Below are 16,141 nucleotides of genomic sequence, written 5' to 3'. Positions count from 1 at the left end.
TCACAAATTTCCCGTGAATGCAAGACTTCAGAAAAATCTATTTGTTTTTATGTGACTGCTGACAAATGTGTATGTTTACGTAGGGGAAATTCCAGCTTGGTGGGCTGCAAATGGGTACAGGATTTCACCCAAACACTTAAAAAATATGCAAGGCGTTGAAAATAAAATAGTCAATAATATGTTTAATTTAATGTGATTCATTGCCATTGCATGCAGAGAATAGTATTCATTTGCACGCAGAACTCAATGAAAACCTTCACTTTTATATTTCCCTGAAATGCACAGTTTCCAGACTGGTGTTGCATGCAGATAAAGGGCCCTGCTTTGGAGCTGGGGTCTGCCCCTGGACGCGTAGAGGACTCACTTAGCCACTCTACAGCATATTTCAGATGCAAGCCCTATACAGTCATGAGGTAGAATAAACATGAGAGCTTTCTACAAGACACTTAACAGAGAAAGTATTATAGTTATTGATTAGAAGAGAAGACAATATTCTGATTACATGTACAGTACAGTGGCAAAGTGATTTTATACAGTACATGCAGGGACTTTGGCTTAAATCTGAGGCTGAGATATTTATTGCTTGTACAGTTGTGTGATAAATTATTGGCAAGTAGAAGCACAGATGGTTTTCCCTTAAGATCAGGCATCACATGCCACAAATTATCTGGGAAATTGTCATTTTAAAAATAACTCTGGAACAAGTGCCAAGCTGAGAGGGATATCAGTGTCTAATAAACAGATATAAACACAGCAGTGCCCAAAACTAAAATATATTTGAATTAAACTATGCGGAGAGAGAGCATATATAATTAGCACCTATTCTCTAGCAGTACAAATGAAAGCTTTTCATACTGTATTTCTTCTGTCTCTTTCTCATCAGGAAATTCAAATAATGTTTTTGGTATATATTTAAGCCGCTGTGGAGTTAATAGCTTGAATAGTCATGTTAGATTCTTATGTTACTGCTCAAAAAAAAAAAAAAGATACCAGAAGAAACTTAAGCACAGTTATAGGCAGGCAACTTTTTTTAACTGGTTTTCAAGGTGTGACATGTTTATGCCCTGAAGTGTCTGAGCTCTGGCGCAGCCACTGCTCCTATTGTCTTCTCCAGCCACCACGTGTACTTCACACCTTGGAAAGGCAAGATCCTGGAGCCTGGCAAAACACACAGGTAAAATTACATCCTGCATCTCACAGCCACGGCTGCTTGCTCAAAACAGAGTATTTATTAGGCTGCAGCATGTGGCTGGGCAGATTGGGGCAGCCCTGTGCTCGCCGCCGCCGTGCAGAGATAAGGGGGGGAGCGGATTGTGTTTGCTTATCGCTCGCCCTCCTCCTCAGGGGGTGAAGGCCACCATGTGCGAGTGAGGAGAGCCAGGGCCCCGCCGGCTGCCCCCCCCTGTCCCCCCGCCAGCCATCACCTGTCCCAGCCTGTCCTCCTCTCACGTGCTTATATGGGCACAGCAGGATGGCATCTTGTGACGCCGTGCTGCTAAAAACAGCCCCGGCTCCCTTCGGTCCCTCGTTTAAACAATGTCCTCCAGCCAGAGCAACCCAGAGAGTCTCTGATCGCAGCACAGCCTTGGACTTATTTCAAGGGAAATTAACCCGGAAACCCCTCCACGAGGCCGCGATCCTGAACGTATGCCCCTGGAAAAGCTAGGGATGAGCACCTCCCTGAACTACAAGTCCTTCTCCAAAGAGCAGCAAACCATGGATAACCTGGAGAAACAGCTGATTTGCCCCATCTGCCTGGAGATGTTCACCAAGCCTGTGGTCATCCTGCCCTGTCAGCACAACCTCTGTCGGAAATGCGCCAGCGACATTTTCCAGGTAGGTTTCTTCCCTCAGAAAGCTCTGCTTCCCAAGCGGCAATGGCTGAAATTAATGGAAAAGCAGATTTTTACATGTTTCAATGAATTGCTTTTAACAGTCAGTAAGACTGGGGGAGAGTGATTTAAAGCAGAAGCTGAGCGTCCCTGGGGGCCAGGGCTGAGCTCGTAGCAGATTAGTGTCACTTGTCAGCTGCGGCAACATGGCCACGTGAGTGAGCTGAGGAACTGGCCCCTCACCCTGCAGTCGCCAGGCACTTTCCTGGGGGCGGCTTGTTGGACCTACCTTCTCCTTGGGCATGTTGACAAATGGTTTGCTACAAGCATGTTTTTGCCCCAGTGCTTTTGAAAGAGGTTTTCATGGTTTTGCATGGCCTTACTCACCTCTCCTTGTGCTGCTTGGCAAGAGCAGGCCTCCAACCCCTACCTGCCGACCAGGGGAGGCACAACCATGGCATCGGGAGGCCGCTTTCGCTGTCCCTCCTGCAGGCACGAAGTGGTCCTCGACCGGCACGGCGTCTATGGGCTGCAGAGGAACCTGCTGGTGGAGAACATCATCGACATCTACAAGCAGGAGTCCACAAGGTAATGAGTGAATGTGTACCCTTCAGAGGAGGTTTGCCACAAAAGCAGAAATGGCTTAGGAGACTGCGGTGGCCTTCTGGTCTTTCTGTTTGTTGCACAAAATGATGTAGTTGTTTTCTCTCTTGGAAATGCGGAAAGGGACTGTGCTGCTGTGCATGCCCGTCTGTTTGCTGTGCAATGGAGTTAGCTCTCACTGAACACTGAAAACCGTATCCAAAAAGATGCTGAATTTCCCTGCTTCCACTTACAGCAGAGGATTGTGCCATACTTATTCACATGAGCAACACTTACCCGTGCAAGCAAAGCCCTTGAGGTCAGCATGGCTGCTCACATGAATAGGGAAAAAGTAGCTAGGTTCACATTGTTTATTTTAAAAACAGTTCAGATGAATCTTATTTGTCTTTAACCTCTGTGTTTTCGTGTAAAGAAGGGAAAGAAATTTCAAATCTTGTTAGAAAATCCTGAGGGGCAGGCAGCACAAACAAGAAGAAAACTGAATTTCACACAGAAGATACTCTGCATCATAATGTCAAATCAAAACTCAATAAAAACATCTCCATTCCTGTCAGCTTGGGATGAGAACTCATGAAATCAAGTCTTATTTCGGACTCCATAAAAGAGAAAGAATAGCCAGAAATAATATGTACCAGTGCTGTGTGACTGTGCACAAGAATCAGGACCCCAGGGCGGAGGAATGGGTTAATCCTAAAAAGTAAGATTACTCCTGAATGTTAATTGCCTGCATTGGATGTGTAATGGATCCAGCAATAGAAAAATGTTTTGTTCTTGTCTCTCTTGCCCTGGGATGGGTCGAATGCATAGTACCACCTTGGGGAACTTAGTAGGGGGGAAGCTAAGCCTGGTCCCAGGCTGCCAAGCAAGCAGCTCTCACCCAGGGAAGCTGCCTGTTGTCACCAGCGTGCATCCATAGGGTCAGTTTTGTATGGCAAGGTGTTTTGTACACCTGAAGGAAGGTGTGATCCTGGCCATGCTCCCTGACAGTTTACCCATCCCACCCCAACAAGGAGCTGGGTTTCACAGGGACAATGAGGTGATATCACTAGAGCAGCTGGACACAACCGTCGGAGCCCGGCGCCTCGGGTGGCTTAGGGCACTTCTACCCTCCTCCGGCAGAGGAGGACAGTCACCAGCAGAGAGGATGTTTCGGAGACCATCGGTGGCTTTGGCTCTTCTTGGCTGTTTGAACCCCTTCAGGGACTGTTGTAGGTGGGCATAGGTTGGAGCTCCAAAGCATCGGAGAGCATGAATTTGGCTTAAAATTGTCCTTTCTGCTGCCCTTTGCGCTCAGTGCCAAGGGAAGGTCAGCTACCCTTGTGTGTGTCATTGATACCCAAATATTATTTTAGTCAGGAAAATCTCAGAGGAAATGAATCAGCAAAGCTATGGTTGTGGACTTTGCTTTTGACCAAATAAGCTGGACATGTGTGGCCTCATGTCTTTCTTGGTTTTGTTTCTTTTCAGCTCACAGTTTTATTTAACTTAAAAAATAAAGAAATGCAGCTCCTTTTCCCATGTAGTTCATGGGCAATGGGAACAAAATTCAGTTAAACAGAAATATAAGAGATTTAGTAGATTTTTTTTAAATTCCACAAAAGTAAAACACAACATGATGAATAAAAGGGGAGAATAGAAAAAAAAATAAATATGAACATATAGTTGCTTAGATATTTGTCCAAAAGATTCATTTATTTAGTCTGTTAAGGCGCTTATTTAACCTTCATGTATGTCCTTAGAATGAAAGTTATCATCAGTGTTACGTAGCAGCGGCAATGCATAGCAGCATTATCTAAACTATTTGGCACTTTGTAGGCCTCAGCTGCTTATCTCCCTCTGCCTAACGTTCCTCAGGCTCCCATGAGAGCGTGAGCAAGATCTGCCATGGCTTTACCCCGTGCTGTCCCACTGAAACCAAAAAGTCAAGGGAAACCAGGTCTTCTCCACTTCTTCCTTTTGTACCAGTCTCTTCCAAACTGAGGGCTGGGGTCTGACAGAGGTACATAAGAGGAAGGGTGAGATATGATCTTTGCCTCCTTGTTTCTTCCCAAGACAACCCTTCAAACTGGCAGCACCTGTGATTTCCAGACAGGAGCCTCTTCCCCTAGAGTCCTCCTGTGGGTATAATTCACCATAACTGCGCGTGCCAGAATGATGCCAGCTCCCAGCTGCATTTCACATGAGCTTAGGAGAGTGAGGGAAACTCGGCTAGGGAGCAAGCTTTGTCTCCTGCTTAGGCAAAAATAATATATTTCAAAAATATTTTTTAAAATTTGAATTTCTATTTGAATTAAGGAATTGGTGGGGTTTTTTAAATAAAAGCTGAGGCAGAAGCTGGGCTATGGGGGTTGGGAGGGTCTGGCCAAGCCCTCACATGCAGCCCTTCCTATTAGTAAAAATCACGTCATATGGTCTTTTATTCCATTGCTCATCAAATTCCAGCTGATGGCAGCGTAGCCTGTTGCCCAATTTAGAATCTATTAGCAACACAAGGAAAAATCTTCAAGCAGGACGTGGCTCCTACAAAGCTTTAAAGGAGGGCAAAGAACTGAACCCAGTGGAAATGGAGTCGGCTAAAATATTAAACCAATGTTTGAAAGTCTGTAGGCCACTGATTACCTGAACTGTCTGAGGAACATCAGGGTACCTGCTGCCACCAGGAAAGGGTAGCAACAGGAGGCTGTGACTTCTAGCAAGCTCTGGCAGCCTCTAATGAGCTCGGCTGGCTATTCCTGATCAAAAGGTACTTTGGGCTTTGTTACCAGCTGAATCCTGATCAGAGAGGGTTGAGCGCTCTTTCTCCCTTGCACCTACCAGGAAGAGCCCTAGGTACAGGCTGTCCCTGCAGCCCTGAGCACAGATGGAGCAGCGCGTGCAGCAGTGTGCACAGCAGGGACCAGGCGCTGTGCTGAGAGCAGCATGCATGGGCTCTGCAACAATGGTGACCTGCTGCAGGACGGGGTAGCCAGCACTGCCAGGAGCAGCTATCCCTGACACCTCAGAGGCCTCAGCCAGAGCTTCCAAGGGAGGACATGGCTCTCCAGGACGGGCTGCAGGGATACCTGGGAATCTCAGATAGGCTGGGCCAGGGAGATGGGCTCCCTGCCCACAGGTCGCCAAGCAAGGGAGGTGCAGGAGGAGCCCCGCAGACTGTGCAGCAAAAGAGATGAGGAGAGATCATCATCATCCAAGAGACCTGGATCTTCTCCAACTCCCTACAGAGACAAAGCCCCAGGCTCATCTGCACCAATGGTTTTCTTGGGCCAGGCATTCACAATAGTACTAGTGTAATGGAGCTGCAGGAATCCCTATGTCCATATGAACAATTTTGATCTTCTCATTTTTCAAGCCTCATTTCTACCCTGGGTATTGACGGGCTTTTCACTGCTTTTGGGAGAGTCCATCATTGTGGTTGATTTTCAAGGACCACCTTCTCCAAGCTCAAGAATGGTCCATCCCCATATACAGGAACTCAAGCAATGGTGGCAGGATACCTGCACTGATTAGCAAGGAGCTCCTGATAAAAATAAAACATTAAAAAAGAAGCAAAAAAAGGTGGACAGGTGACTCTTGAATATTTTGAGACATTGTCCAAGCATGTACAGATGGAGTTAGGAAAGCCAAAGCCCACCTTGGAACTGAATCTGGCAAGGGACATGAAGACTAACAAGAAGAGCTTCTACAGCTACACAAGCAGCAAAAGGAAGATTAGGGAAAGTGTGGATCCACTGCTAAATGGCGCAGGGGCTACTGTGACAAAGGACATGGAAAAGCCCAAAGCACTCAAGACCTTCTTCACCTCGGTCTTCACTGGTAAGATCGGCCTTCAGGAAGACTTACCCTCAGTGGAGGGGGATCAGGTTAGGGAATAATAAAAAAAACTGGACATCCTGATGGGAGGCACCCATGAGTGGTGAGGGAGCTGGCTGATGTCATTGCAAGGCTACTCTCAATAATCTTTGAAACGTTGTGGTAATCAGGATGGGTTCCTGAGCGCTGGACTGGAAGACAGCAAATGTTATTCCAACCTTCAAGAAATGCAAGGAAGAGAATCCAGGGAACTACAGGCTGGTCATCCTCACACTGGTCCCTGGAAAGCTGTTGGAGCAAATCTTTCTGGAAACCATTTTCAAACATATGAAAGACAAGAAGGTGATTAGAAATAGTCAGTATGGATTTATGAAGGGGAAATCATGCCTGACCAACCTGATAGCTTTTTATAGCAAGATGACTAACTCAGTGAATGAGAGGAGAGCAGTGGATGTTGTTTATCTGAGACTTTTGACACTGTCTCCTGTAACATCTTTATTGACAAACTGATGAAGTAAGGTCTAGAGTGGACAGTGGACAGTGAGGTGGACTGAAAACTGGCTGATCTGCCAGACTCAAAGGGTTATGGTGAGCAGCATGAAGTCAGGTGGAGGCCAGTCATTAGTGGTGTATGCCCAAGATTGATACTGGGGCCAATACAGTTTAATATCTTCACTAATGACGTGACTATGCCTCATACAGTCATGCAGATTCTCTCCATCCCCTGACCAGGTGCAGGCACTAGGTGATGTGATGGTACAGGAAGGGCTACAGCTATCTTAGGGCCCTCAGTAAAAACACTATCAAAGTTGGATTCAGGATTTCAGTAGAGACCTTTCTGAATTTGTAGAAATCCTGAGGAAAAGAGGCCTTCTAATTAAATGGCAGTTTTGCTAAGGCCTTTCTATGTCCTTAATTAAAGTGTGCTCCTTTACGTGCCCAGAAACTTTGCATTTCCTCACCAAATCACAGAATCACAAAATGGCTGAGGTTGGACAGGACCTCTGGATATCATCTGGTCCAACCCCCCTGCTCAAGCAGGGCCACCCAGAGCCAGTTGCCTAGGACCATGTCCAGATGGCTTTTAAGTATCTCCAAGGAAGGAGACTCTACAACCTCTCTGGACAACCTGTGCCAGTGCTCGGTCACCCTCACAGTGAAAAAGTTTTTTCTGATGTTCAGAGGGAACCTCCTGTGTTTCAGTTTGTGCCCATTGCCTCTGGTCCTGTCACTGGGTGCCACTGCAAAGAGCCTGGCTCCATCCTCGTTACACACTTCTTTCAGGTATTTAGATACCTGAAGGTATTGATAAGATCAAGATCATTGTTAAGAACCCCCTGAACCTTCTCTTATCCAGGCTGAAAGTCCCAGCTCTCTCAGCCTTTCCTTACAGGAGAGATGCTCTAGACCCTTAATCATCTTCAGGGCCCTTTGTTGGACTCTCTCTGGTATGTCCATGTCTCTCATGTACTGGGGAGCCCAGAACTGGACCCAGTACTCCAGGTGTGGCCTCACCAGTGCTGAGAATCCTCCTCTCCATAAAACATGCACAACACTCTGCACATTAAGGTCCAAATTAAATTTTAATGGAAAAGAATAAGCCTGTAGCAGTCAAACACAGGCTTAGCATCTCAAAGAGCAGACTCAGAGAACAAGAGCATAAAGCTATTAAGCCATTTCAGCTACCTGCCACTTCTTTGGTCCAAGCACATTTTTGATGAATCTTTTCTTCTACTAAAGCCATGCTGTCATTTTCCTACTGGCTACTCTTTAATCTTCCATTTCAGGAGCAACCACCACTTTAAACTTAGGGGTTGTGTTTTGGCCTTTGCTACACCTACACAGACCTAGAGGACCTCCTCTGAAGTCAGGGAATGTTCTGCTAAAAATCTCTCCTTTTGCAAAGCCTGGAGAGGAGACTATAGATCTCTGTTTACTTCTAGTCTTCTGTCACTGTCTTCAGGGCCCCACTAGTTCAGGGAGTTCTGCCAGGTTTCTTCCAGCTCTTTGCGGCACCTTTGAAGGTTGGCTACTTCTGGCTGAACTTGTTTGACATCGTCACCTTTTTGCCCTGTGCAATGTGTCTTTCATGCTAGTGGCACCATTCCAACGTCAAATAAAATTCTACTAGTTTCTGGTTCTGGTCTTGTAAATATTTGCAGGAAGAGCAGCTATTTCAGGCTTAATTAATCACTTTGAAATTCATTGTCTGTTATTGCCCTCACATGCAGGCCCCCCCCATCGGTGCACTAGACCATGAATATATTAGGGGCTGTTTGCAGTCACCTGCAAACAATGTAAAGCATTCCTTATAGTGGAGACACACCTCTTTTGACTAGCATTGAAATGATGCCGGATTTGACACACTGAGTGCCTTATGTAAATGTATGCTGGAAATTTGACCCAAATAATACAGGCTTCCTTCAGAAGTGTCCGTCTTGTTTTATTCTGGTATACTGTGTTATATTGCAGATTACAGGTTCTCCTTATGAACCCTTTAAATTCCAGTGCCCTCCCGAAATTAAAAAATAGGAATGCATGAGACATTTTCTTTGGTGCTTGATCTTTTTTTAAATGCATCTAATTGATCACATTCCATTCCCTTCAGAAGAGAAAAACTGTACTTTGTAATTAAAAACTAAATGCCATATCCAGTCTACCAAACTGTATGGAAAAATGCTATTGTAATATAATCTGATCTTTCCATACATTTTTAAACTTGCAATAGAATGACTGGTTGCCTCCTTGCTGTAGAATGGCTTTTAAAAAATTGCTGCCATTTAATTCCATTAAATTCTATAGTTTTGGAAAATATTTTCTATCTAATGATTAAAAGATATATTTCTATGATGCCATTGCTCCACTTGCTACTGGTCATAGTCATAGTTCTCTTTCCAAATGGTAGCAGAAGGGGATAATGGTTTATACTGGAAAAACTTAATGTTGCCACAGTAGGAGTGGCAACCTTTGGAGGCTTGAACCCCCAGGCACACTCCCTCCATCGCTCTACTAACTCTGTGCTCCGGTACCACATCCTCACACACTCACTTGCTTGCCGCAGATGTGCTCAGGGTGCTAAGCCTGAAGCATGGGCTCAGAAAAGCATCAGCCTGCCCACACGGACTGGAGCAGACCTTTCACTTACACTGGCAATGTCAGTTAAGTTGCTCATTTAAAGAAAGCTAGAACTTAATTAGTTCCTAAAATAGCAGGGATTGACTTGTGTGTGTATGGCTAAATCATACTGGTGAAGAGAAGATCAGGACTGAGCTATAGTCTGGTGACAGCTCCTGGCTTAGCAAAGGAGAGGAATGCTTCTTGTGTAACCCATGCCCTTGGTGGACGGTACAATTGAGCAGCTACTGTTAAAAAGTTCAACACTGTACGAGCTAGACACATGCCACCCAGCTAAAATTAATTTGTGTGAGACCTTATTTTGGTTGCTGTCCTAGTGTAAAGGCCATAAAGGACCCAGTTCTGTTTGATATTGACAGTCCTGACCTGGGCCTCACAAAGCTCATCAGCAGAGATATAGAGTTAAGGGCATGAAGGTCCACCAATACCTACAAGTCTCACTTCAAATTAGCCCCTTGAATAAGAGCTTTGCTGCATTAAGGCCGAGTGCCCAACATTTTGCATTATGAACTCTAAAGGAATTACATATGTTCCATATTTCAGATAGATGTTGGATAACATGCTAATTAAAGTACACGAGTAGTCTGAGATCAGTCTTAGTGAGGTTATTTACATTTTTAAATATGAGCAAGGGTTCAGTCACACTCCCAGCTGGAACCCTCATATGAAGTCATGTTGCTATATTGTCATCACATCCTGTTGTGTCAGGACATTAAGCTGTACCACTGTCTATTTAGTCATCCCGTGTGGCAGGTTTAAGTCTACTCTGCGTATTCAGGTCAGCCTTGGACACTGCTGTAAAAATGTACCCTATTTCATGCTGGTACCCTAAGTGTTGTCATCAGAAATTCATGAGCACCAAGTTTGTTTTAAACTTGTTTTCTTTTGCAGACCCGAAAGGAAGTGTGACCAGCCAATGTGCGAAGAACACGAAGACGAGAGAATTAATATCTATTGTTTGAACTGTGAAATGCCCACCTGCTCCTTGTGCAAAGTCTTTGGTGCCCACAAAGACTGTCAAGTTGCTCCTCTCACAAACGTTTACCAGCGACAGAAGGTAAATATATTCTTGTATCTCATAGTCCTCCCAGCAACTGACAGGACCATCGACAGGAAGTATTCCCATGGTTTTCCTGTGAGTTTCCAAAGGGGCCTGGGGATGCCTTTGCCATTCCTGTGTGAGAGAGAAAGGCTCACAGAAATCTGTAGGAACTGTTTAGAAACACAGCAAAATAAATTTATGAGAAATCACACAGAAAGATATTGCAGTGTCCCAAATTTTTTTAGTATAGCAAGCAAACATTTTAGACAGCGATTTGATGTGAAGCTGAGCATCTCTCTTTCAAGGTTCCTAATCTCGTTTTTTCAGTGCTTTTAGGTCAGAAAAACAAGTGGGATTTCCAACACATGAACAGGAAAGAGAACGGACCATTACAAATCAAATAATTATCTATCAGGCACTTTTGCCTTTAAGCATCCCATTTTTAAGAAAAGTTAAGTGAAAAACCTCCTCCTGCAAGTGAATGCAGGAATATTCAATAGTTGGCAGCACAGGATGTACCTAACATCCTCTGCCCTTGCTGTCACCAGTAAAAGATTTGTTTATTTTTAATACAGTATTAATTTAAAACCTGACTCACTGGGTTATCCTCTTGAGATAAACAGCTCATTTTTCTGGAGGGTCCCAGTGGGGCAAGCAATCAGACAGGCCAGGTTTGCAATCCCAGCCTCCAACTTTGTCACACAGATGCTTGTGTGTGGAAACTACAAATGAGAAGTCACTTTAGGAAAGTAGTTACAAACATCCTTTTCAATCAAAAAGGGAGGGAGAAGGGGGAGAAGTTTCTTGGACCAAATCCATGCCCCTGATCACTCCCTTTGTGTGGAGATTTGCAAGCAGTGGTTTGTCTCCCAGCGTGCCTGCAGAAAGGGGCTGCCATGCCCAAGACTGGAGGCATAACCCGGAGGCTGCAGGATGCATGCTTCAAAGGATCCTTTACAAAGCTGTGGAGGCCACAGACACGGTTGCCTCTGTCACTACAGTGGTGTGCCAAGGGCTCCTCGCCCTCCCCAGCACTCTCACCAAGCTCCCTAGGCACTGGCTTCTCTGTCTTTCCTCTTCTAAGGACAGCCCCCAGTCATCCCCCTCCCCACACTTAGGCCATTCCCTTCTTCCACTCATTTCCCTCGTGCCAGTGGCTCAGCCTTCACCTTCTCCTTCTCCTTTTCTCCCTTCCCCTCTCACCACAGCCCCAGCCCCACTGCCCTTATGCCAGGCACTCTGTAGCACCCTGGTCCCTCCAGGTCCATGGGCCACCTCTTCTCTCCAGAGCCAAGAGCTACAGTCATCAGGGAAATACTACAGCGGTGTGGTTAGACCCAGACACTAAAAAAACTGATCCCTCAAGAGACGAAGACTTTTCTCTCAACAAACCCAAAGAGAATATTTTGGGGCTGTTGAAAGCTTCAGACAAAAGCATCTAGAAGAGCCTGCTAGAACAAAGTGCTTCCTCCTTTCGAAATCACAGCTTCTTCTCCATGAAAAGTTTCAAAATGTCTATGTTTTCATAGTGTTTCAGGAGAGGAAACAAATGTCCAAGTACTAGTGGGTAACTTGTGGGCAAGTAAACCTTCAATTTTCCTCGGTTCTGGTGGAAAGAAGAGCTAATACCCTGGTACGGCTCATTAGTCCCCTGCTCCCCACAGTTAGACATGCCACCCTGAAGTGGGACGGTGCCTAACCCCCTGCCGCTTGCTCTCCCCTTACTGCCTAGTCCGAGCTGAGTGATGGCATTGCAGTCCTGGTGGGGAGCAATGACAGAGTGCAAGGGATAGTCACGCAGCTGGAGGAGACCTGCAAGACGGTTGAGGTAGGTACCACCCCTTTAAATGCAGATATTTCAGTGTGAAGTCGCATCTTTTAAACTGATGGTAATGATCATTCTTTAACAGACATCACTTTACCCACATGCATTCCCATGTCGTTTTGCTAAACCATTACCTCTGGCTTTGTACAGTATCAGCTGTACTGCCTCAACCAAAGGATACATCCTGCTCAACCCCCTGCCTCTGACATTGGCCATGTGGTTGAGGACAAAGAGTAAGGATAACACACATCATCACACCTTGCTCAGCATTCTTAGTGGCATAGGATATCACTGAAGTTAAAAGATCCAACAAGATGCCATGAACTCCCAGTTCATTTAACATCCAAGATCAGGTGCTAAAGCTGTAAAAGGCCAGTATTAGTCTAAGGCCTGACTGGTCCTGTGAGCACAGCCTTAGTCCTAAGTAGAGTGTGCCAGAAAAGCCCTACCTAGATGCATCTCTTTCGCTGTTCCAGTTATTGGTCGCCAGTAGGGCAGATATGGGACTGTGTATTTATAAAAGGGAAAAATTTGATCTAAACCCAATACAGTTATTAAAATGTTTTCCACGCCAAAAAAGTTCAGAGCTGTTCTCCTGGAAGAATGATAGTCTCAGCAACAGGGTAGCCACAGTGCAGCTCCCAACTATGCCATTGTCTTTGGTTATTTTGCCTCCTGTGCAGAAGTAGTTATTTAATATACTTATGTTGTTCTTTAAGGAGTCTTGTTTTGTTGCTCATGGTAGGGAAGAGTTTGGGTTCTTACTGTGAGTCTGGATTTTCTGGTAAAGGTCTTGCTCTCACAGATCTGGAATTAGTTTTGTGTTATTCAATAGCAGAAGAGGTTTTCATTTCCTCCAAGAGGTTTGCACCAGGAAAGCAAATATAAAAATCCGCTCTGACCAATTTGAGCATCACAGAGCAATAGGCTGAAAGGAGCTCATATGAATTGATTTTATGATCAGAGTTTGATGAAGCATCTAGTGAAGGAGTCGCATCCCTCTCAGCCCTATTAGAACTACATTGACCCTTCAGAGCTGGAGCAGAAAAGAGAAACTGCACAGAAAAATAATTTAATCCAAGATGTATAGATTCTAACTGGTAAGAAAAATTGATTCCACAATCTACGTACACAATTGCCCGAGGCTCCTATTTCCTCAGAGCAAGGAAGAACAGAAAATGGCCAAGTTTGCTTCAAAGAACATAAACCCATTAGCCCAGGTAAATAAGAGAGCATGTTAGCAGCAGTCAGAACTTTGTAGTCAGGAAGCCTTCATATCGCAAGGATGAAATTGGCTGCTATCAGGTCTTTGCAGACAGAAACAAGCCTTTCAAGTAGGTTAACTGCAGAAATTTGAACAATACAAAAGCAAAAGCTTATACTCATTTAAGTTGAACTAGCTGAACCAGAAACAGAACTTCAAACATCTAGTCTGAAGTATGGAGAAAACACTGTGCTAAAAATACCTTAATAAATACAACAGTTTCTGAAACTAGCTTCCTCAGTCATCCACTCAGTTTAAAGTCTAACCTTTAAACTCAAAGCCCAAAGAAAATGCAGCCATTTTACCTTCAGATGTTTTAACAGGCTTTTCACCTTTAAAGTCAGAGACTGCAGAAAATAGATCTTAGAGCTTACCTTGGCACTTCCATGTTATATTTCAAGCAAATCACATTTCCTGCCATACAAGAGCTTTGTCTGAATTGACATCAGTTTGTCCTTGAAGATGAAAAGCTACAGCCGGAGCTAAGAAATGTGCACACATGGAAATAACGCTTATAATCCAGCATTGTCTCTTCTCTCTGCTTAACACTTTGCAGAGAACAATAAATATCTGCTTTAGCAGAAAATACATGATCATTTTCCTTTTAGCTGGAGTAAACAAGAGCCTACAGTTCTATGTTTAGCTATTGCTCCTATCCAAACCTAAAAAAGAGAAAAACAAACAAAATAACCTGATTAATACTTGTATAGCTTTTAACTGATTGAAAGGTAGACCAATTTCACATTTTATTCTGAAAATAAAAACAGGGAATATAAAATGCTAAATACTGGAAAACAATAACAAATAATTAAGTAGTGTTTAGCCCTGTAAACAATACAAGTCACATAATGAATGAAAAATTACAGTGTTTCTTTCAAATGCTAATAGCGTAAGCCAATCAATACAGATACTTCAGAACAAGCAGTGCAACTCCTGCTCAGTGGCAAGGACTCCTTTCTTTTTGCTGTAGCTGTGCTTTAAAAAAATAAAAGGCTGAGAACTTTTTAGAGTGGAAAGTCATGCATTTGTTAACCTTTTTCATTACTCAGGATCTGATTAGGGTAATTCCATCAGGCAGAGACTTCATATGGGAACATTTTATATAGAAAGAGAGTATTTCAGAAATATTTCAGCATTTGCAGTTAGGAACCTGTTATACGCTCTCACTCTTGAGGTTCACAACTCCATAATATCTGCTGGCAGGAAGTGTTATATATTAGAGCTTAGAGATAGGGAAGGATCTCTCAGGGCACCCTGCTATCACTCTCTTGCTCTTCTTCCCCTAACACTTGTCCTGCATCAAATGGCAAAGATAGCACACACCTGTCTTGAAATTAAGGTTGTTTTAAAAGTAATCTGAATGACATTTCAGAGGAGGTCATTGTAGGCTAAACCGAAGAAGGGTCTGGAGCAAGCAGAAGTGCAGGAAACACTGGGAGAAAGCTACGAGAGGGGTGAAAGAGGAGAGGAAGGATTAATTGAGGTCTGAACAATAGAATGACACCCAGGAACAGTGACTCACTTGATTTGAAAGCTTCCTTATCCCCACCCTATCATTCACTAATCGGGAATTTCTGGGAAGTGGCAAGGACTTCCAGAAGGGCAGGACAAGCCTGCCCTCCCCCCCCACAGGGAGTTTTAAATTAGGAGTGCCTGTTTAGCCTAGTCTTCCTCATTGGGAAGCAGAGGTGGATACTTCGGTCAATGCAACAAGATCTGTATTCGCTCCCCACCCCTCAACATAGACAGTGATTTTTGGCCACACGTCCATCTTCAAAAGGCTTTCTCCGTTGAATGATAGAGAGCAGACTGTCACCACCCATAGGAAAGAGCTCTGGATGAAAGTCAAGAAAAAAGTTGGATTCTCTCTGGCCAAGTGCTATGAATAATCAGTCTTATCACTTCCAAAAGTACTGTGGGACTGTTAATAATCCTGTGCTGCCAGGATCTCAGCATTATGCCTCAAGGGACAAAGATGAAGAATTGATTCAGCCTCAGTTCCTAGGAAAGAGATTTAAATAATCACCACCATCAACAACCAGATATAACCACAATAAGGTTATGCCCATCTGTGTGCCCTGGGGCACACAGATGACTCAAGTACTTCTATTTGGTAGACCTCAGACATTATAGATAACCTGTCTCCGATTTCCTCCTCATAAATCCTCCCTTGCAAGTGCAGTGTGTTCTTGTGGGAGAGTGCTTAATGAAGCAGTCATCAAACTCACCCAGTGAAATATGCTGTGTTGTCTGGTTGGAAGGACAATAGAAGTGTTGAGGGCGCAATATGCTGACCGGACCCGTCCCACAGGGAAGTCTGCTGCTTCCCTGGGGTCCAGGTCAGAGACATTACCAGGAAACTCCCTGGTCTGGTACGGCCTTCCGACTACTACCCACTGTTGGTTACACAGGCTGGCAGTGATGAGGTTCCAGAGAGAAGTCCTACAGTGATCAAAAGGGACTTCAGGGCACTGGGGCGACTGGTTGAAGGATCGGGAGCACAGGTAGTGTTTTCCTCAATCTCTACAGTGGCAGGGAAGGATACTGAAAGGAACAGGAAAACGCACCTGATCAACACGTGGCTCAGGGGCTGGTGCCATCGGCAGAATTTTGGCTTTTTTGATCACGGG

The 16,141-nt window shown here is 44.6% G+C and overlaps 1 protein-coding gene across 4 annotated transcripts in view; it reads left to right on the top strand.

Moving 5' to 3' along the window:
* Positions 1–1,520: 1,520 nt before the first annotated feature.
* TRIM55 (tripartite motif containing 55) overlaps positions 1,521–16,141 on the top strand; it is a 42,526-nt gene continuing 27,905 nt past the window's right edge. For 3 of the 4 annotated variants that reach the window (XM_076329626.1, XM_076329623.1, XM_076329627.1), the window contains exons 1-4: positions 1,521–1,836; positions 2,248–2,420; positions 10,272–10,437; positions 12,155–12,250. In XM_076329626.1, coding sequence (XP_076185741.1) covers positions 1,648–1,836; positions 2,248–2,420; positions 10,272–10,437; positions 12,155–12,250 — 624 coding nt within the window. In that variant the 5' untranslated portion in view covers positions 1,521–1,647. Of the gene's footprint in view, positions 1,837–2,242; positions 2,421–10,271; positions 10,438–12,154; positions 12,251–16,141 lie in introns of all 4 variants that reach the window. The other variant, XM_076329625.1, reaches the window with a different exon arrangement.

This window comes from Aptenodytes patagonicus, chromosome 2 (genome assembly GCF_965638725.1).
Source record: "Aptenodytes patagonicus chromosome 2, bAptPat1.pri.cur, whole genome shotgun sequence".
In the NCBI taxonomy this organism is placed as follows: domain Eukaryota; kingdom Metazoa; phylum Chordata; class Aves; order Sphenisciformes; family Spheniscidae; genus Aptenodytes; species Aptenodytes patagonicus.
This window is presented reverse-complemented; position numbering and strand designations above follow the sequence as displayed.